Source organism: Callithrix jacchus, chromosome 15, assembly GCF_049354715.1.
Source record: "Callithrix jacchus isolate 240 chromosome 15, calJac240_pri, whole genome shotgun sequence".
NCBI lineage: Eukaryota > Metazoa > Chordata > Mammalia > Primates > Cebidae > Callithrix > Callithrix jacchus.
In genome coordinates this window covers 7,443,845-7,467,281 of record NC_133516.1, presented here as the reverse complement: position 1 = coordinate 7,467,281, position 23,437 = coordinate 7,443,845, and the positions used below count along the sequence as shown (strand labels likewise).

The 23,437-nt window shown below is 37.1% G+C and overlaps 1 protein-coding gene across 2 annotated transcripts in view; it reads right to left on the bottom strand.

Annotated features, from left to right (window-relative positions):
* PIK3CA (phosphatidylinositol-4,5-bisphosphate 3-kinase catalytic subunit alpha) overlaps positions 1–23,437 on the bottom strand; it is a 92,175-nt gene that overhangs the window by 33,493 nt on the left and 35,245 nt on the right. For both annotated transcript variants that reach the window (XM_035276154.3, XM_035276156.3), the window contains 5 exons: positions 6,391–6,818; positions 5,668–5,877; positions 4,024–4,274; positions 2,098–2,343; positions 1,326–1,411 (listed from right to left, as the gene is read on the bottom strand). In XM_035276154.3, coding sequence (XP_035132045.1) covers positions 1,326–1,411; positions 2,098–2,343; positions 4,024–4,274; positions 5,668–5,877; positions 6,391–6,742 — 1,145 coding nt within the window. In that variant the 5' untranslated portion in view covers positions 6,743–6,818. The remainder of the gene's footprint in view (positions 1–1,325; positions 1,412–2,097; positions 2,344–4,023; positions 4,275–5,667; positions 5,878–6,390; positions 6,819–23,437) is intronic.

The window sequence follows — 23,437 nt, the reverse complement described above, 5'->3', positions numbered from 1 at the left end:
TTTGCTTGGGGCATGTTGAAATCCTCGGATTAATGCGTTTATAGTTTTTACCAAATTTGGAAAAATTCTGGCCATTATTTCCTCAAATTTTTTTTTCCTCCTACAAGCACCCCACTAATCAGTGTGAGGCATACAATATGAGTGAGTATAAACTCTTGTTTTAGCAAGAATTTTAAAAGATCCTGATGTTGTTGTCACAATCTCATTTCTGACCTGAATGATACACTTTCTGACCTACAATGGTTTAGGTAGGCTGAGGAACTATCTTTCTTCTGCGGGGCCGACAAGGCTATCATCCCTTTGAACTTTACCTAGGCTCTATAAGGGTGGCCATCTTTAGCAACAAGACCAGAACTACATCTTAATCTCCTACAACTCAGTCTAAATTCATTATGAGATTTACTTCCGAAGGAGTCAGTAGTTAGCTCTACTGCTATTTTATTATAAATCCAATAACAATTGGAGTTCTCTTGCAACATTACTGCTACTACTTTCAGGGGTACTCTTATTCCCAAATGACAGAGAGAAGCAAAGAAATGACAGGAGAGTGAACTACTGGATTATAATACTTTTTATTTCTTCATCACATCCAGGCAGTAATAATGTAAAATGTTCCCAATAACTCTCTCTCCCCCCAAGAAATTAATTTGCTCCCAAAGATCCTTTATTTGAATGCCATAAATATCTACTCTTGGGAGTGATTTGAAACTGCCTCAGAGTAGTTTGGTTATGGAGTTGTTTGCCATAAATGATGATGGAGGCAGGAAAACAACAAAATGCTAGGTTTTAAATCTAGTGTGGGGCATCATCAGCATAACATTGTGACTATACTTTGTTCTCTCTTTGATACAATAAAAAGAGACAATCAGAAACTATTCTGATAAAACTTTAGACAGAATCAATAAAATAATCCTGTGACTGATAATCACTTGACAGAAAGTCTTGCTGGTTTATATGCACATTTCTGATAATTTATTAATATATAGCTTGTATAAAACTAATGATGTAAAATATGCTTCTGTTTTTTTTAAAAAAGATCAGGTCTCACTTTGTCACTCAGGTGGAATGCAGTGGCACAACCATGGCTGACTGCAGCCTCGAACTCACAGGTTCAAGCAATTCTCCTGCCACAGCCTCCCTAATGGCTGGGACTACAGGCATGCATGTGCCACTGTGCCTAGCTAATTTTTAAGGAAAACTTTTTGTAGAGATGGGATCTTGCTTTGTTGCCCAGGCTAGGTCTTAAAAAATATACTATTTTTTATTGATTACACTGCTAAACACTAAAATAACCTTTGGAAATATAAATTTCTATACTTCCTTACCTGGGATTGGAACAAGGTACTCTCTGAGTGTTCACATTGTCACATAAGGGTTCTCCTCCATGGTAGATACCTGTTCGAACATAGATCTAAAAGAAAAAAGTATGTATATACAAATGTATGCCCTCATATATATACATATACTAGATAGAACCAAATATGAAACCAGGGAATTTTTGTTCAGTTATATCTTGTTCTCCTTTTCTTCACATATATAAGAAGTTAATAGTGATGTAGAGCCTTCACCAAAATTAGCTGCTGCCTTCATCCACTAATAACAATGGAAACATAAATATAAGCCCACCATCCCTTTAAGGCAGGTATGTAATATAGAGTTTTCCCATATTTTAGAAAGCTAAATTGGTACACGTACTAAATTTTACTTAAAACCCTTAGCTGGTAAAGCACCATCTCAAAAAGACACTAATATTTCTGTAATAAGACACATGAATATTTATAGTAACTGGAGTTAATAAAGATTATAAAAACTCTCACTTAAGGTTGGCTCAGGTCTTTCTGCCAAATGAATTCTGTAAAACTTTTAAGAGCTAGAATTATGAATATTAGAATTATTGACAAAGAACTATGAGCTGTATAATAACTAAGGAAGATGGAAGCTCAAGTAAAATTCATGATATATTTTTACATTTGGAGATTTGAGTGTTCCCTAACCATCTGAAAACATACTATAGGCCAACAGATTACTGTACAGTTCAAGAAAAACGTTATATAAAATAATTTATATAAAATAATAAGCATCAGCATTTGACTTTACCTTATCAATGTCTCGAATATTTACATTCACGTAGGTTGCACAAAGAATTTTTATTCTGAGTGCACTGTTTATAACCCAAAGGGATTTTGTAGACGTCTCTCCATTCATATATGGTGTAGCTGTGGAAATGCGTCTGGAATAAGACGGCATTGTAAAACAGTCCATTGGCAGTTGAGAATAAAGGCTTTCTTTAGCCATCAACATCAAATTGGGCATCCTCCCAAGCATTATACAGCTTCTTATGTACTGTAAGAGATTAAGGGGGGGAGCCATTTCCTGTAAGATTTTTCATTTTAGAAGTAACATGCAAGAGTATTAAGAGAATTTACATATTAATCTGCAAAGTTGATAAAAAATTAAACCTTATGGACCACATTTATTAGTAGTTGCTACAACATTTAAAATACTAACATTTAGGATTTAAATTGAAGCATGAGATCAACCAAAAACTTCTGAATAAAAACTGCATGAAAGAAAAAATTAAGGTCAACTTTTCACAGTATAGTTCTACCCTTAACTGAGACAAACAAACAAAAAAGGAATTAAAAACAAGGATCACAGGATACTCATTACAAAAACATTGTATTTGATAACAGAAAAGCAGCATCATGTAGGACGCCTCTATCGTTCAATCTATGAAATCATACTGATGTCCCAGCCAAAGGCTGCTGCTATTCACCTGCTTTTTTGTCCAACATTTCTTGAGAAACTTTAGTTTTGTTAAAATTAAAACGAAAACAGGCAAATAGAGGAGACCAATAACATTATGGATATATATTTACAAAAAATATTAAAATACACTGTCTGAATTTTGAAATAGTAGTTAGGATAGATTTATTTTTTTTTTAGACGGAGTCTCGCTCTGTTTCAGGCTGGAGTGCAGTGGCATGATCTCGGCTCACTGCAACCTCTACCTCCTGGGTTCAAGTGATTCTCCCGCCTCAGCCACCCGAGTAGCTAGACTATAGCATGTGCCACCATGCCCAGCTAATTTTTGTATTTTTAGAAGAGAAAGGGTTTCACCTTATCGGCCAAGCTGGTTTTTAACTTCTGATTTCATGATCCTCCAGCCTCAGCATCCCAAAGTGCTGGGATTACAGGCCTCAGCCACCATGCCTGGCGGAGATTTTTGTGTTACTATATACATTTTATTTTCTTACCCATAAGCCCCACTAGACAATAAGCAACGTGAAGGCCAGGACCAGGTTTTATTTGGTATTGTAAACTAGTACTTGACATATGCTTGGCATAAACGTAGTTGCTTCTTATAGGTATTTAATATATAGAAAAAGAGAGCAGGAAAGTACCAATAGTATATCTTAACAGGTCATGGGTTTTTTGTAATATCTATTATAATTCCATTTCAGGGTCATTGGTTGGAGGGGATAAAAGTCATGAAATAGGCTGGGTGCAATGGCTCATGCCTGTAATCCCAGCACTGTGGGAGGTTGAGGTGGGAGGATCATTTGAGTCCAGAATTTGAGACCAGCCTGGGCAATACAGTGAGACTTTGTCTCAAAAAAAAAAAAAAAAAAAAAAAAAAATTAGCTGGGCATAGTGGAACATGCATGTGGTCCCAGACATGTAGGAGGCTGAGGTGGGATGACTGCTTGAGCCTAGGAGGTTGATGCCACAGTGAGCCATGATCATGCCACTGCATTCCAGCCTGAGAGACAGAGCAAGACCCTGTTTCAAAAGAGAAACACCACCAACAAGAAACCCCATGAAATACCTGTATTTGGGAGCTGGAGTATCTGCCAACATTTTCAGCCTCTCAATGAATTAATCACAGAATTAAAAGTATAAACTTACTAATGCTATTTACTAATATTACTTATCAAAAAGCATATCCTAAAAATACAATACTCATCCTCAATGTGATTACTTTTTAAATTAAAACTTAGTGTTTTGAAATTTGTTACTCACCTTATACTGACTCAGAGGATATTTTTCTAGGAAGTATTCATCACATCCACACACTTTTAAAATATACTTGCCCTGATATTCTAAAACACAGAGTTTTAGTTGTTCAGAGGATAGCAACATACTTCGAGTTTTTTTCCTGATTGCTTCAGCAATTACTTGTTCTGGCACACAGTCATGGTTGATTTTCAGAGTATATTTCTGCTTGTCATTATTTGGAGAAACTATTACCCAAATCACCACTATTATTTGCCCTATAACAGGAAAACATTATTAGATGCAATCACTATATCTACTTCATTTTTCAAAGAGAGAAATTTCAACATGTGCACTATCATTACTCTACCTATATCAGAAATGCTTTTTAATCAGCCTAATTAAATCTAAGTAAATATCAGGTAGAAACAGAAAATGTTTATATATGAGCGGGCTGCCAGACCATTCCCAAATCTCATGTTTTATGACAAGCACACAAGACTGTGGTACGTGGGTCACAAGTACCTGAGACCCAGCTCATTTTCATTCTAAACTGCATGACATACTTCACGGGTACCACCCCTATGAATAGTGATTCATGACGGTATCAAAGGTTCCACAGTGCCTAGGGTGAAAGAGTTATGCTAACTATGGGAAGTAAAGAAAGAACCAATGGAGGCCTAAAGATGTTGAATTACAATGACAGAAAATGTGAGGAAGGAAAGGTAGGAAAATTAAGAAGGGAGAGGATATGGATTATCTAATTTTCTCCTTTTAAGATTAAGCCAGAAGGCCAAAAAAAAAGAAAAGAGAAAGATGGAGAAAACAGGAAGACTGAAACTATTTAGAGAGGCTTGGGTATTCACAGTACATATCTTTCAGCTTATCTATATGTTGAACATTTTTCACAAAAAATGTTGGGGAAGATGAAAAGAGCATTTCACTTAGAAAAGTCTGCTAGAATAGCAAAGAATTTTGAAAGATCTTATGTTGCCTTAAACTACTTTGAAAAATATGGATAAAATAGTGATAAGCTATCTTATTCTACTAACAGAATTTTATATTTAATAGTGTGTGTGAGTTAACTCAAATTGATACTTTCACTTTATCTTGAAAATACATTTATCTGATATAATGATATGTATTTTGAATACAGTATCATTTATATAGTTTCTTGTTCATTAATTCTAGAAACTAATACATTAAATGTCAAAAATCTACCTACATGTTATCACTCATGATCAGAATTAATTGCTGCATTTAATAGTTAAGAAAATTACTTATTTTTTTCTGGTGTATTTATGACATGTAATAAGAATGTATAAAGTTTTTCCAAAGTTTCATAAAATGTTTCTATTTACACTTGTTTTTATTTATGAAAAGATAATCAGCCCTAATTCTAATCCTAAAAAACAGTAAATTTCAAACTCATAGTGCTTCTGTTTTACAATTTACCAAGAAATCAGTACATATTCATACAAAAATTCAATAAATAAATATTGATGGTACACAATTTGTATTTAGCATTCAACTATATCTTGTCAGTATAAGCAGTCCCTGCCTTCAAGAAGCTTACTATCTAGCTGGAAAAAAAAAGACTATATAAAGATATAGGTACAGGGAGAAGACTGCACAATAGTGATGATTAGAGTACATTGGTCATTTTCTTACCTTTATCTAATTTATTATATATGTGCTTTGGCAATTCTGGTGAAGATTCTACATTTGGAGGATAGACATACATTGCTCTACTATGAGGTGAATTGAGATCCCTAAGATCCACAGCTTCTTTACAAACATTCAGAATATTTCTTCGGAAGTCCTGTACTTCTGGATCTTTAACCATATCAAATTCACACACTGGCATGCCGATAGCAAACCCTTTAATAAAATTACATAAAGAATATAACACTCTATTACATACACCATATGAACACGTTTCTCACAAACAGGGAACTCTGTAGATTTGGAAGATCACAATAGAGTAAAAAAAGTTCCTCTAGGTTAAAAAATTTTTTGATGAACGCATATATATTAAGCGTTGACAAAGTACCAAATATTTTTAATATACAAAAGATAATATATTCATCAATTTAGAGCAAAGGCAGCAAACATTATTCCCATTATTTTAAAAATAACAATAAAATTGAAATATAACCAATCTAAGTCACTCCACAAATGATCTTTCTTAAATAAAACCTTATGGAATAATAACAAGGTGTTAAAAGTAGTTCCACAGTTTGATAGTAAAACATACTTTAGATTTAGAATGATTTTTATTTAGAAAGCTATTTAAGATTACAAAAGTATTGGTTTAGACAGAAATATTTTAGTAAGGGACAACAGTTAAGCATCATAGTTATTTGCATTTTAGAATAGGATATTGTATCATACCAATTTCTCGATTGAGGATCTTTTCTTCACGGTTGCCTACTGGTTCAATTACTTTTAAAAAGGGTTGAAAAAGCCGAAGGTCACAAAGTCGTCTTGTTTCATCAAAAAATTCTTCCCTTTCTGCTTCTTGGGTAACACTTACGAAAATGTAAGAAGATTCATCTTGAAGAAGTTGATGGAGGGGGTACTTTCTTGCTTCTTTAAAGAGTTCATGCTTTATAGTTACTAATGTAGCCTCACGGAGGCATTCTAAAGTCACTATCATTCCATTTGGTAGTAAACATTCTACGAGGATTCTTGGGGGCATCAAGTGGATACCCCACAGTTCACCTGATGATGGTCGTGGAGGCATTGTTCTGATTCTTTGCAAATTTTACGTATAAAACTACTTTAAGGAATTAGATGGATGGTTGTCCCAAAGCAGAAACCTAAACCAAAGAAGGAAAACATATGTTAAAGGAGACGCAACCAGAGAAGAGTACATTGCTAAAATGTAAAAAGTCATTTTCTATAGTGTGACTTGATTAAGCTAAGTAGTAATAATTCATCTTAAATATTTTAATCGAGACTGTTGCTCTAAATTAGGCTATAAAGAATTTATTTCAGCTGAGAGTAGAAAACCCACTTGTATTTAATTAAGTCATTTAAGAAAACATTATATTTGAGTGGATTTCCTACGTCAGGTTTCATCAAGACAGAGACGAGGCGATGGAAAGAATGAAAAGCAAGCTGCAATTCAACCCGAAGTTCCCGTTGCATGTCGCCTTTATCATTCTCTTCTATCTTATGGAACACAGAACTTAGGCCAGAAAGAATCTTTTAGACATGGGTCCACTGCTCCCAGGTTAAGATAAGTAAAACCATGTCTACAGAAGTCAAATCCTTTTCCTTTTTCACTGCCTGTCCTCGACCTGTAATAATGAGAAATTATATGGCTTAGTCTTTTTTTCTCTCTTAAATCAATCTTTGTAATTTCCCTTTTTCTTTTTGTGTTGATTCTTATCTAGGTGGTATCTTAGACATTCTGTTCTTAAAGTGTGATTCAGGTATATATTCACAATATTATAAAGTGTCATCAATGATTTTTCCTTGAAGTATGATGATGAATTTGTAGTGATCTATCTACTTTCTCAAATAACCTAGTCCTAATACTTCTGATGGAAATAAATCTACCCATAAATAAGATTCATGACTCTCTGTTAGTGCAATGTTCCAACCAGTCTGTAATATTTTAAAAACTATTAAGTGTTCTTATGAGTGGAAAGCCTTTAATTTTTTTAGACCTCAACAATCTTGGGGGTTCTTTTAGAAGATACTATCAAAATCCATAAAACACAGGTTTACTTATTGCTGTTTCTAATTGTATTTTCTTTTATTCAGTGAGCAAATCTGTAAGAGTATATGAAAAGGCAAAATGAGAGATACCAAATAAGAAAAAAATGAAAGTTGAACTAGAGAAGTGAATCAAGAAGTTCCAGCTAACCTACTACACTTGCTTAGTCTATCAGGTATTGCAGGTAAGGCTACAAATGACAGTTTGCTTATTCACCGAAAGTGCATTGGTGCTATACCCAGGACTCTGTTAGGTATAGGAATCTAATGATGAATAAAATAGACATGGCCCTTGCCTTCACAAGACAAAGCAAATAAATAATATGAAGATTATGTGTATGCTGTGTGTGGGGTAATTAAATCCGCAATTACAAAACAGAATACATGCTACCATGGACTACAAAAGCACTTAGGTGGGGTCATCGAGGTTGGGGTGGGAAGGTTTCCCATAGTAGGTAACACACACTGAATCCTTTACAGATAAGCAAGAGTTGAACAAACACAAGCAGAGGGGAGGAAACCAGCCGTCCCTGACTCCTCTCTCTCTCACACCAATCAATATCTGACCCATCAACAAGCTTGGTTAATTCTCTGCATTCTGTCGACATTCCTTCGCTAAAATGCTTAGTACCTTGGGTGAGGCCATCACTGTTTCTTGTCCAGACCACTGCAAAGGCCTGATGGTCTCCCTGAATCTATGCCTGCCCCCTTTAATCCACCTCCCTCCACCTCATACCCAGTGTGACTTAAAGAGAGCAACAGGGCCTAACTGATTAGACGTTTATGCTGAACCACTTCTTGGTTACAAACAAATAATTATGTATGCTTCAGAGTTGCAACAGATGAAGGATGTGAAGAGTAGAAACGGGAGAAATGTTCAGCCTTTTCCAACCCATGGATATACAGAAATTAACTGGAAACAATGAAGAATACAAGAAAATTATTTTTTGATAGTTGAAACTATTTTTCTTCAAACTTATAAAAGAGATCCACTGAAATGACAGAATTTAAAATAATTGTCTTATTTCCAGTATGTAAAAAAAAATCATTGGCTAGTAAAAAGAGCAGATGGATCAATCTGTGTGAATGATTGTAGAAGTGATTTAAGTTTTTTAAAACATACAAAAAATTTGAAGATTGCAAGGGAAAACGCCAAATAACTACTTTTAAATGATGACATGCTGCATAAAAAAGTTCCAATAAAAACAAAACCAAAACCACAAGCCACACAAAAACAGCAGCTGTGTTTATGAGTTCTCTGCTGAATGGCACTGGCAGGTCGGTTGTGCCGCTACTGGAGCAACCACTTTACGTAATAAATAACCCACAGGGACCCTCATTTGTTCCCTAAGTATTCCCAAGAAAGCAGCCTAGTTATTTCAGCAGACAGATCACTGGTTTTATTCCTTATTTTACATTTATGGGTAATTAACTATGAAATACTCAAGACACACCCTTTTCATTAAGATAATAAATGTGATCATGGTAAGAAAACCCTTGTTGATCCTGGAAGGCAGGCACAGGTTGACATTCTGCAGACAGAATGACAGCTTTCTTATTTGTCAGATGGCTATTTGTCTTCTCATGCCAGACCTCATTCTGTACAAACTCTTACCGCAGGGTTCACATAAAGAGAAGTGTAGAAGTGGCAAATGAAATTAACATTTGCTTTTTTAGTATACACAATGTACTTGGGTGGGCAGTAACACTTTTGAGGTAGGTACTATCATTTTACATGAGAAAACTGAAGATCAGAGATGAAGTCACTTGCCTCCAATAAATGGATTTTGAATCAAAGTCTGGATGATCTTAAAGCCCACACTATAACCATGCTGTTATTTGGGCTTCAGTTATGGCCCTGAAATATTCACTGGTAGTGAACAAGAGAATGTCTAATTTGAATCTACACTAGATTCAAGTTTCGGCTCCCGTAGTCAATAGTTGCATGGCCTTGGGCAGTTTAGTTCATGTCATTGAACTTCATTTTTCCTTCATTTGTTAAATTGGAATAATAATGGCATCTATTTCATTGTATTGTTGTAAAGATTGGATGAGGTGATATATGAAAAATACATAAGCATAGAGATCAGCACACAGTAAGCACTTAATAAATGTCAAACATTAGCAGTGAACTTGTAAAGTATTACCAACATGATCTTTTCAAGCTTATTAGGAATTATACAGTGCTGGCACCAGATGGGGTAGAAAAGGTTTTTGTTTTTTTCACTGAGAAGGCAAGTAAGGAGCTTCATAAAGTTGTATTTCAAGTGCTGACAGCCGAGGTAGCAAGGCCTGCACACAAACCTGAAAGAGCGTGGAGGGGACTCAGATGCCAGTGCTTTCCCGGCAGCTTCCAGTTCCCCAGATTCCCAAGATTCCTACGTAAATGTTACAGCTATCTCCAGCTGGGGTGTCAGGAATCCCTTCTTATCTCTCTCCACCCGTTTTTTTGTTTTGTTCTGTTTTGAGAAGTACCTGCTTGATGTCAGGTTCTAGGCTAAGTATGGCACAAAAACAAAGGTAAGAAAGATGCCTTCCCTTCTGCAGTTAGGGACTCATAATTTACTGGGGAAACAACTTGAACAATGTGATAACTGTTGCAAGACAGAATATGAACAATGGAAAAGCCTCAGATTTAGGGAACACTTCAGAAAGGTGACGTTTCAGTAGAAGATTACAGATTAAAAATTTCAGAGAGGGTATGAGCTGAATGTAAGACGGCCTATAGGAAGGTGTTCTAGAACGCCACAAGAGCGTCTGTGAAAAGTCAGACTATGAAAGAGTGCGGCCTGTTCCTAGCAATACAAGCTGTTTTTATTACTTGAGTCTAAAGTGCACGGGAATAGGTAGAGTATATAACAAAGAAGGAGAGGTGAAAGGCAGGTAGGGGCCAGATGTAAAACCATGGTAGAGTTTGAATTTTATGTTGTACACCACCCATAAAAAGGAGACGCTGGGCTGCAGGCTGGGGGCTGGGGCTCACACCTGTAATCCCAGCACTTTGTGAGGCTGAGGCAGTAGGATTGTTTGAGCTGAGGAGTTTGAGACCAGCCTGGGCTCAAGACCTCATCTCTACAAAACAAACAAACAAATAAGCCAGGTGTGGTGGCACATGCCTCTAGTCCCAGGTACTCAGGAGGCTGAGGTGGGAGGATCATTTTAGCCTGGGAGGTCAAGGCTGCAGCAAGCTGTGATGGTGCCACTGCAATCCAGCCTGGGTGACAGAGCAAGACCCTGTCTCAAACAGACAAACAAACAAACAAATGTCTCTGAAGTATTTTGAGCTAAAGATGACATGATGCTTTTGAAACGATTTTTTAATTCTCTCAGATTTCTTTAAAAATTGCTTTTCAAATGTAGGTTATAATCAAATAAACATTAAAGTGCAAAAATTACATATTCTCAATTGTCTAGAGAAAAATCCCTAAAAATAAGAAATCAGAATATATAATATTTTAAATAAAAAGGCCTTTTGACTACAGAAAAATTTAAATACTGATAAAGAAGATGAAATTATTCAATTTAAAGCAATAGAGGTGATAAATCACTGTAAAATTATGAAATACTAATGTAGTTTGGAGGTTTGAGGTCACAGAATTAAAAACGTATTTACTAAAAACAAAACACTTCAAGGGTCAAGAAATCACTCTTTTGGGGCTTTGAGTTCAGAATGCCAGGACTAAAGACACATATGCAAACTGACAAATCACTGCTATCTGGAACTCAGGAAATAAACTGTTTTCACTTATCCTACTTTTCTATATATTGAAATAAGTTATTTCAATCTGAGGACTGCTCAAAATAGAGTAGTCCTATTTTCTTAGAAGAGTGTGTGTGTGCGTGTGTGCACAATTCACAATTTACTTTTTTTATGAATTAGTCTCATTATAAGCACCAATTACTGTGCTATATTAAAACATAAATAGCAAAGCTCTTCAGGATTACTGAAAAATTTGGTTGAGACTTGGAGGTACATTTCTGACCCTAAAACCAACACCCCAGGTTGCTGAATGCTTTCCATTTCCTTGTTTTCTAGCAGTCAACGGTCATTTCTCAGTGAAGGCCAACCTGCCTGATGATAGTGGCATCTCCTTCTTCTAGTCATAGTTGACATGTGACCATCATTTTACAAACTATAAACTAAAGGCCAACAGACTAATAGGTAATATGAAAGGCTCTGCTGTATGACCTTAGGAGCTCAAAATATGTGACCACAGATGCCTAGATAACCAGAGATTTCTGTTTACTTCTTTCATCTGGTGTTAAAATTACTGTTAAAAGTTACTGTGTCTAGGAAGGAAGTACTTAAAATCTTTCGGTTCTCAGAAGGCCTGAACCTGCGTTAACTTGGTGGTAAGGACTGGGTCTGCATCAGCAGTCCAACTGGGTAGATAGTACTGCCCAGCAGAAGTAATGACACCTTTAAGGACAACCCAAGTAGCAGAAATGAAGCATAAAAAATAGTATCAGATTCTCCATTGTCATTTGCCTGTTATATTGGAAAGCTTCTTAATTCATTAGGCAATTCACTATTTTGAACACTTGATGTGTACTCTTTCAGAACAAGAAGACAATGACATCTTGACAACCTGCTTTTTAAATCCCTAAATTGAAAGCTTTTCTCTAGGTTAGAACTCTATTTCTAGATTTCATTACTAAGGCAAGGGTGGTCAAATTATGACCCACTGGCCAAATCTAACTCACCACTTGCTTTTGTAAACAAAGTTTTATTGGAACACAGTTAACAAACTGTGTTTACATAATGTCAACAATACTCTGCACTGCAACAATAGAGTTGATGCTACAGAGAAAAGCCTAAAATATTACTATCTGGCATTTTGCAGAAAAAAAGTTTGCTGATCCCTGTAATGTATTAGAATTACCTGGTATCAACTGAGTAAGTGCACAGTGGCTAAGAATTTACCCAAATCCTGCCTCTGCAAACCGCAGTCCTATAGTATCAATCTAAGTTCTTTAAGCCAGTAAAGCTAAAATCTTGAAATAGGAAAGTATCTCACAAGCGATTTAAGCGGGCACTTTCATTGCTGGGAGCTTACTACTTGACAGCGAACGTTTTGTGGACTAATTCCAAAGATATCCCTAAACATTCTTACTCCTAAATTATCTTGTTAATTCCCTCAGTTTCGCTTTCTCTATTTCACCACATACTTGAAAGCAATCAGAATTTCCCCGGGTCTTTTTCCGCCAATTCCTTCAACCATACTTCAGGCAAGATAGTTTACCATCTCATTTTTGCCCTCACTGGATATGCCCTTTTGCTAATATTCATCTGAAAATATTGTACGAAAATCTAGTACAATATTTTGGAGTCAATATTTCCAAGGCAGAGTACAGAAAACTACTACTTGACTATGGATTACCAGTCTCTATAAATAGAGCCTAAGGCGTTTTCTGGCTTAATTACTTTAAAATATAAAAAATGTATATTTTATATATTTTAATTCAGGTTTCAATTTCAAATGTGTATTATGCTTAAAATACTTAATGTTTTTAGGCTGGGTGTCATGGCTCACGCCTGTAATTCCAGCACTTTAGAAGGCCAAGGGGAGGCAAATCACCTGAGGTCAGGAGTTCGAGACCAGCTTGGCCAACATGATGAAACCCTGTCTCTACTAAAAATACAAAAACTAGCCAGATGTGGTGGCGGGCGCTTGTAATCCCAGCTACTTGGGAGGCTGCGGCAGGAGAATGGCTTGAACCTGAGAGACAGAGGTTGCAGTGAGCCGAGACCACGCAATTGTACTCCAGCCTAGGCAACAAAAGCGAAACTCTGTCTTAAAAAAAATAAATTAAAAAAAAATACATTTAAAAAACATCAATATTATATCTGCATTAAAAAGTCGTTAAAAATAAGAAAGTTATTTGGACACACACCTCAGCAAGTTTAAGGAATAGATCTCTTACTGGCACAACTGGCAGCCCAATCAGTGCAAACAGCCACAATTTGCTAAACTAAGCAGCTTGTGTTTTCTAGTTATCTATGTTCCATGAATACAGAAGCTGCTTAATGTTTGCTGAATGACCAACCGTTTGTAAAACAAGTTTTACACATACTTTTAGATAGCTATTGACAAGACATTTTCCACTCTCATTCTTAGAGCAACAGGAAAACAATATTTAGTTTTGTGGCTAACTCAATTACAGCTCTGTATTTGCTCATGTTGAGGATCAGGAAATTATATCCCAAAGTATGACGCTTTGATATGATGGTTCTTTGAACTAAAAAAGCAGCAACAGAATCAAGGTCTGCCATTCCCTGTATTTCTGTCTCTCTATCCTCTTCTCTCCTAAGTGAAGAAGGGGCTTTCTCTGAAGTTTCCCTTAGCTAGAGGGCAGTTCCTCCAGAAGGGATGTAACTGTGAACCCCTTCTCTGAATCTACATTAACTCCTATCACAGGAGAGACTGTGCACAGCCAACACACCAGGCCCACACAGACCTCTCACCTCTTCTGAGGGCTGCTACCTGAGAGACTTGATCCGCACAGCAAGACAATTTTGTTCGCAGTGCAGGTCTTCCCCGCGTCCTCCAGGAGCCTTAAATCCGTATTGTTTCTGTAGCTAAAAGTGCTATTTAAGCTTCAGCTGCCTGGCCCTTGCTTGAGTCTCATACTTTGTGGGACCCTATGCATATGCATACAATACATTTATTTGCCTTTTCTCCTGTTCATCTGTCTACTGTCAGACTCAAATACTGAACCTCCAGAGGAGAGAGAGAGAAGGTTCTTTCACCCCCTATGACCCATTAACTAGGAAACACTGAAAAAAAAAAAAGGTTTTATGATTTTTAAATTACCAAATCAATCTTTTGTCTGATTTGGAACAGGAGAACAAAAACTTCCTTCTACATTTGCTACAGAAACAACATGATTCAAATCTAGGTTAATAATTCAATGGTCTTATTACTGCAGTTGAAAGTTACTTTAAATATTTCTAGAGTCAGTTACTCCCTTTTAAAATGTTACCACCGCCTTTTATATGTATTTCTATAGCTGTACCTCAACACACTCATTAAAATTATCTATAACCATGTTTGACCTCCTATTATGCTATGAATGTTTTCAGGATAGGGTCTTTTATGCTGGGAGTGGGTCGGTGCGGAGGGTATCATTATAATCCTAGAGGACAGAAAAGCAGGTAGAAAAACCAAAATGTTGAAATTACAGTGAAAATATAACAAAGGCCTGAACAAAGAGAGATAGCAATAGAAATAGTAAAGAAACAGAGGCATAAAAAAGTCAAAAGCACTCAGAGGCCATTTGGATTTGATGGATAAGGAGCATAATTTTAAATGAATTTCATTATGTTGGAGATGCATAGGAAGCAAGCGTCCTTCCATCCAATTTTTTTGGGCCCCAGTCAGGGCCTCTAAAATTCTCTTCCTCTAAGAGTCACTAAGCTGTTTCTGGAGTGAGTCCAAAGGGACAGCTGTAAAATACACTAGCTATGGCAGGATGCATATTATCCATTTCTTTCAGAGTGCCGTCCTTCACTGATCGTTATAAGCTGGCCATGAGAAGATATTTAGCTCATGCCTTGAGAGACACCGAAAGACCTTTACAACTTCAGGATAGAAAGTCAAGTTCTCATCACTAGTATCCAGAAAATTTAAATTCCTTTCGCAAGGAACTGCAATTCATTTTCACTATTAAATTCATATTTACAGTGCTATGGAAGGTGTTATAATAATACATTTCAGAGACTGAATGCATTATATAAGACAAGGGTTTCCTAATGTGAGGCCCATGAATGGGTTTAGAGAGGATCTCTGCTAACGGATTTTTTTAAATGACAAATAATTAAGACATAGATGAGTAATATTTACAGGAGTGTAGACTTCTCATAATCAGTAAATGTGACCAAGGTGGGTTAAAGAATCCGGTTTGAATAGCAGAATCAAATGTGGTAAAGAACCATTAATGAAGTATAGATTAATACTTGGATCTTAGATTATTAAAGCATGAATTTTAAATTTCATATTTTATAAAGAGAAAACATACCAAATACCGAAATGTGAAGTCACTAATTTTCTAAACTTGAATTTTATTGATTTTATTTTTACTTTTTTTTTTTTTGAGATGGAGGCTTGCTCTGTCACCCAGGCTGGGGTGCAGTGGCATGATCTCGGCTCACTGCAACCTCTGCTTACAGGGTTCAACCAATTCTCCTGCCTCAGCCTCCTGAGTGGCTGAGACTACAAGTGTGTGCCACCATGTGTGGCTAACTATTTTTGTATTTTTAGTAGAGATGGGGTTTTGCCATATTGGCCAGGCTAGTCTCAAACTCCTGACCTGAAGTGATCTGCCTACCTCAGCCTCCCAAAGTGCTGGCATTAGAGGTGTGAGCCACTGCGCCCAGCATACTTTAGTTTTAACAAGGGATGTGAAAGATCTCTTCAAGGAGAACTACAAACCAATGCTCAAGGAAATAAGAGAGGACAACAGATGGAAAAACATTCCATGCTCATGGTTAGGAAGAATCAATATTGTGAAAATGGCCATACTGCCCAAAGTAATTTATAGATTAAATGCTATCCCCATCAAGCTACCATTGACTTTCTTCATAGAATTGGAAAAAAATACCTTAAACTTCATATGGAACCAAAAAAGAGCCTGCATAACCAAGACAACCCTAAGCAAAAAGAACAAAGCTGGAGGCATCATGCTACCTGAATTCACACTATACTATAAGGCCACAGTAATCAAAACAGCATGGTACTGGTACCAAAACAGATACATAGATGAATGGAACAGAACAGAGGCCTCAGAAATAATGCCCCACATCTACCATCTGATCTTTGACAAACCTAACAAAAACAAGCAATGGGGAAAGGATTTCCTATTTAATAAATGGTGTTGGGAAAACTGGCTAGCCATATGCAGAAAGCTGAAACTGGATCCCTTTGTTATACCTTATCCAAAAATTAACTGCAAATGGATTAAAGATTTAAATATAAGACCTAACATCATAAAAACCCTAGAAGAAAATCTAGGCAATACCATTCAGGACATAGGCATATGCAAGGACTTCATGACTAAAACACCAAAAGCAATGGCAACAAAAGCCAAAACTGACAAATGGGATCTAATTAAACTTACGAGCTTCTGCACAGCAAAAGGAACTATCATTAGAGTAAACCGGCAACCAACAGACTGGGAAAAAATTTCTGCAATCTACCCATTTGATACTAATATCCAGAATCTACAAAGAATTTAAGCAAGTTTACAAGAAAAAAACAACCCCATCACAAAGTGGGCGAAGGATACGAACAGGCACTTTTCAAAAGACATTTATGCAGCCCACAAACATGAAAAAAAGCTCATCACCACTGGCCATTAGAGAAATGCAAATCAAAACCACAATGAGATACCATCTCACACCAGTTAGAATGGCAATCATTAAAAAATCAGGAGTCAGGAGACAACAATGCGGGAGAGGCTGTGGAGAAATAGGAATTCTTTTACACTGTTGGTGGGAGTGTCAATTAGCTCAACTATTGTGCAAGACAGTGTGGCGATTCCTCAAGGATCTACAATGAGAAACACCATTTGACCCAGCAATCCCATTACTGGGTATATAACCAAAGGATTATAAATCATTCTGTTATAAAGACACATGCACAGGTATGTTTATTGTGACACTGTTCACAATAGCAAAGACTTGAATCAACCCAAATGTCTATCAATGATAGACTGGATAAAGAAAATGTGGCACATATACACCATGGAATACTATGTGGCTATAAAAACCAATGAGTTCATGTCCTTTGCAGGGACATGAGTGAAGCTGGAAACCATCATTCTCAGCAAACTGACGCAAGAACCAAAAGCCAAACACTACATGTTCTCACTCTTAAGTGGGTGTTGAACAATGAGAACACATGGACACAGGGAGGGGAACATCACATCCTGGGGCCTGTAGGATGGTGGGGAGGGACTGCAGGGGGTGGCGGGATTGGGGAGGGATAGCATTAGGAGAAATGCCTAATGTAGACAATGGGGTGATGGATGCAGCAAACCACCGTGGCACATGTATACCTATGTAACAAATCTGCACGTTCTGCACATGTACCCCAGAACTTAAAGTATATATATTTAAAAAGAAATCAAATTTTAGTATGCAGTAGGATAAATTAAAGTATCTTAAGATATAAGCTCAAAATGTGACTAAACATTAATAAAGGTGAAGGTGAGATAGGATTATGCGGAAAGGCAAATGTACTGACACAATGTGGAAAATGATGGCTATTTCATATTATAATACAATTTAATAGGATACAAATGATTCCACAGTGAAAAAGAGTTTTCTACTGAATATTTATTTTCTTATTTAATTATTTTATTTCTTTCTTTCATGGGAGGGAGTCAAGGCAGACCATCACAGTTTTACATAAAAGCAGCAGCAGCAGGTAGTCAGAAGTAAACCATCATCCTCAGTTCCAATGACTCTAACATAGGTAACATTGAAAACCCTGTTATATTTTCATATCAACAAGACTGTATCTCATAAACGATGATTTCAAAATACAGAACTAAAAGAATGACTACTATTCCAAATGGAAAAAAATATATTAAAATTTGCCTTTGTTTTTCCAGTAGTACAATACTTGTTCTCTAATTCTTTGATTCCTTTTTATTAACCAGCCCATTGTCACAAGCTCACCTTGTGACAATGGCATGTACTGGTAAGACAGGTGGACAGAATTAGGGGTGTCTCCTGGCCAAAGAAAAGGACAAAAGCTAATCAAACCACAAAGAGAGCCTAACTAGTAACTTGAACTTTCACACATCTTTAGCAACACCTGGAGCAAAGAAATTACCAAGGAGCCTGGAAACATTTTGGAATTCTTTAGATTTTTTTCAACTATGGTATTATTTAATATATAGTAGCAAAGAGAACAATGTATATTAACCCAATCTAGTCCTAAGCAGAATGGTCCAACCAGTAGTTTTGTTTTAGTTGAGATCAGAGTACTGTCATCCTCAATTCCACTGACCCTAGGGAGAACTCTCCAATTCTTAAGGCTTCCTCAGGAAGGGCAGGCTCATTTGAAGGCAGTTTCCTTATTTGCAAAAGGTGAATAGAAATAGTTACTGTCTCATAGTGATGTTATAAGAATTAACTGAGACAGTGTATGTAAAGTCTGAAGCATAGAGCTTGGAACACAGAAATTCAATCAAGGATCCCTCTCTCTTATCTACTGGATCAATGTTATCTAAATGTATGTGCCCAGAAAGGGAAACAGAACTTTACTGTTCTAGGCTTGTGGTAAAGAGACGGTAGATATTGATTGTCTTGAACTCCCCACCTCAGGTGATCCACCCGCCTTGGCCTCCAGAGTGCTTGGGTTACAGGCGTGAGCGACCACGCCCGGCCGATATTGATTGTCTAGCTAGAACTCCTATTCTTAGTAAAACACCATTTGGTTCACTGAAGCAATACTTAAAGGAAATTTGGCATCATGTAGAAGGCAATGTTTTTAAATTAGAAAAAAATACTTTCCTTATAAAATGACTATAAAGTCGCATCTTTTACATAAAGAGAGAAACAATCTTAAGGTATTTCAGTTTGGCAACTGTATATCCATTTCAGGACCAACTGTATACTGAAGACTGGGAAAATAGAAGTCTATGCACTGACTGCCTCAATGGAAATTTAACCAATGAGATCAGTGAAGAGACCAACCTAGCAAGGAAGGGTGGGCTAACATAAAGGAAATGCAAAATATGGAAAGGTTCTTGAAATGTTACTGCAATTTCCTGCTAAGCAAACATTTCAGCTCCTGTGGAACTCAAAGAGAAAAGGTCCTGAAGGTTTAACCTTTCACAAGTTTATAACCAAACCTATACTGATAACCAAAAAAACCCAACAACAACAAAAAAATAGGGCTCATTGTCCTTTGTAATTCCGTTTTACAAATGACTCACATCCCACATACTTAAGAAAATCCCTCTATTACTTGGAACTTCAAAGATGATGCCAACCACACACTGTTCCATTCTTGACTGATGGATTCATTTAAGAAGGAAGTGTAAAAAGGCTCTACTTTTCAACTTCAGTCAATGTTAAAACCTCTCCTGCCTTTTCTTTGTCTTTCAAAGGCCCAGGGCTTCACCAAAAGTAACTTCATCTTTGTTGCCATAATGAAGCTAACAACATTCTGGACTTGGCCAGCTTATAAAACAGTTGTTTCCTGGCTGCTTGTGATCTAAAGAAAAAGAAACAAAAGAGTACATTATCCAGGGCTCAGCTTGTTGAGTTCATTAAGAGTTTAAGAATATCTAGATTAACATCTCAATTAAATTAAGAACATGTATATGATATTGTGAAATACATACTTTGTCTCTGTCCTTGCTCCTGGCACACAACTCCTAAATTCCTTGGAATTTCCAAAGTGGTATCTTTCTGTATGCTAATGAGTTGACTGAAGACTGGCAGCTCCTAGGTTGCTTCAGGATGAGGGTTGGTCACCAGAAAAACCAAGGCAAGATCAAGAAATCAGGCTTTTAATCCCACTCCTACCTCTACCCCCCTGAGCACCAGTGGCCAATTATTTAATCAATTGTGCTACTTAATGAAGCTTCCATAAAAATCCAAAAAGAACTGAGTTCAAGGAGCTTTTGAATAGCTGATCAAGTGGAGGTTCCTGAAAGGTGGCGTGTCCACAGAGGGCACGGAAGCTCCGCACACCTTCCCGAAAGCCCTGCCCTATGCATCCCTCCATCTGTAACCTTTGTAGTATTTATAATAAACCGATAACCGTGTTTCCCTGAGTTCTGTGAGCTGCTCTAATCAAACCCAAGGTCGGGGGGGGTCATGGGAACCCTGATTTATAGCCAGTCAGTCAAAAGCACGAGTAAAACACTGTCATTGGAAATGGGTGGCCCTAAACCTATGGGATGTATGGGATGTGATGCTACTTCCAGGCGGATAGTGTCAGAACTAAACTAAATTATAGGACACGCAGAAGAATCTGTCTCCTGAAGAATCTGGGGCAGAATCGACGGGCTGCTTGTTGGCGGGAGAAACCCCCACATACTTCTTGGTGAACAGTGGTCACAGAAGTCTTCTGTGTTGACTGCTGTAGTGTCAGAACAGAGGAAAATGGTTTATTTCTATAGAATCTAGAAAAAGGTAACATTAGCAATATGTCTTTCAAATCACTTGACTTGATTCTTTTAAGGACCTGTAATAAGCTGAAGGCAAGATGTTTCTATAAGTCATCAGGGAAGAGAACTGTTTTCCCTGATGTTTATCAAATGGCTTCCCTTCTTTTGCTTTTATGTTTCTTTCTGGTATAGCTCAATGACTTAACAAGCCTTTCTGTGGCTCCGAAGTCTGTCTTTCTTTGAAGTTTTTCCACTACTATGCATAAGAGTGGGCGACTTCTTGGAAAACAGTTGCCACACACTGTTCCCCAGTCTCTCTTCATCAAAAATCAATGGCTGTCTTATTTCCTTATATCATGGGATGAGAACATGGTGTAGTCACCATAGGGACTTGTGTTCAAGTACTATTCCTTCTGGTGATATTCTTTAGTATTTAGATAAATTAAACCTTGCCTGCATCTCACTGATTAGCCCTATTGTCCTGAGAATGAAGAAGAGATGAGTCTTTTCATACCAAACTTTTACAGTGCTGCCATCATAAAGTGAAACTTGAATTAGCTGCAGGTTTCTTGGTAGAACCAATTGTTCTATCATCCTTAAACATAACAGTAGTATGTTTAAGGAAGTTAACAGTAGTATGTTTAAGTTAAGAATCCCCACCAACAGCCTCAACGGAAGATTTTCAGTCTAGGCTGCTCCAATAAGTAGAGCTATCAACTCTGGGGACACTAGCAGATACAACGTATTCACCTAATTGCATCCACATGTTTCACACAAGGTCTCTTTGCTCTGGACTCTTATTTTCTTATTTGACCAATTCAACATTGCAAACTTAACAGATTTATCTGTACTGTCTGTTAGAAGGCCAACTGATCTGGAGGGGAGAGAACCAGGGACAAATGATAAAGCTTCATTATGGTCTATTCTATAGCGTTCTCTATTTCCTGAGACCAAGTGTCATAAAATTGTAGCTATGGTTTCTGTGACCATGATTACATACTCCCAGGCACAAATAACCAAAGCAGATACTAATATATCATTGTTCTAACTGGCTGTTGTAAGGACAATATTTTCAAAATCCAATGGCAAGGTCTGGACTGTGCTGCTGTGATTGTGATGGTGATTCTGCCAATACTGACAGGCTAAGGAGGAGGTGTAAATGGACTCTACCAATTTGTTTTGCAGCAGGAAAACAGCCTGCTGGCATGTGAATCCAATAAAAAGATCAGCGAGCACAGTGGCTCATGCCTATCATCCCAGCACTTTGGGAGCCCAAGGCGGGCGGATCATGAGATCAGGAGATCGAGACCATCCTCGCTAACACAGTGAAACCCCGCCTCTACTAAAAATACAAAAAATTAGCCAGGCGTGGTGGTGTCCACCTGTAGTCCCACCTACTTGGGAGGCTGAGGCAAGAGAATTGCTTGAACCGGGAGGTGGAGGCTGCAGTGAGCCGAGATTGTGCCACTGCACTCCAGAGCCTGGGCGACAGAGAGAGAGAGAGACTCTGACTCAAAAAAAAAAAAAAAAAAAAAAAAGATTAGCTTGAAAATATGGAGCACATCTTTAATGTGGTTATCGATTTTGCACAGGGAGGGGCAATTTTAGTAGTACGTGCTGTGAAAAAAGGCACTAGCCAACAATCTTCTACCAAAAATACTAGATTCTGACCTTGCTTTTAGCTTCATTTCTGCCAAGACAGAGGCCCTAATGGCTTCCATACATAGTTATGCATCAGTTAATACAGTGCCATAAAACACAGTTTGCAAAGTATTTAACACACAATGAGGATGAGACAATGGGAAAAGTCTGGCTCTAGAGGTACTGAGGGTCCCTGTTCTGTCATATAGTTAGGTCCCCGACATTTTGGTCTAGTTATTTCTCAATTCTTGCTAGTATCTTTCTGTCCACATCACAACCTCAGCCCATGTCCTGAAACTAATTTCCTTTCTTAGGAACTATTATTGTAATCTCTTATTCCTTCCTCTTATACCATATTGATATATTATTGGTATTCTTACAAATAGATATAAAGCACAGAATGTACAGTGCACTGAAATTTCATTTCACTTAAGGTGATCACTTATGTCTATTTCTAACTTGCTCATTTCAAATGTAAAATGTATTGGTCAAAACAACTTTTCCTGGCTCTACACGATTAATCAGATAAACCTATAAACAGCTTCTTGAAATAATAATATATTTTCTTCAAATGATACTCCAATGAACATAAGATATTGTATTTTTTAAGGAAATATACCCCAAATCTATGTGGGATGTTATAATGTTGGATAAAAGACATGATATGCAGTAGAAATTTGATTTAAATAACAATGCTTTTTCAATGATAAAGTCCAAACAATAACTTTATATTCTTATGTAACTGTTTGCCATCTGCCCCATTTTCTGGCAAAAACAAATAGTGTCATGTTAGGAATACTGAAAAGGTCCATTGCAAGTAATTATTGACCAACTTTAATAGTGATTTATCATCCTTCAGTATTTGATCTCGCAAAATGGCTATGTCACAACAGCAAAACTTGAAGTCATGCAGAATAACATTGGCAAGCAAAGGAATTCAGATCTT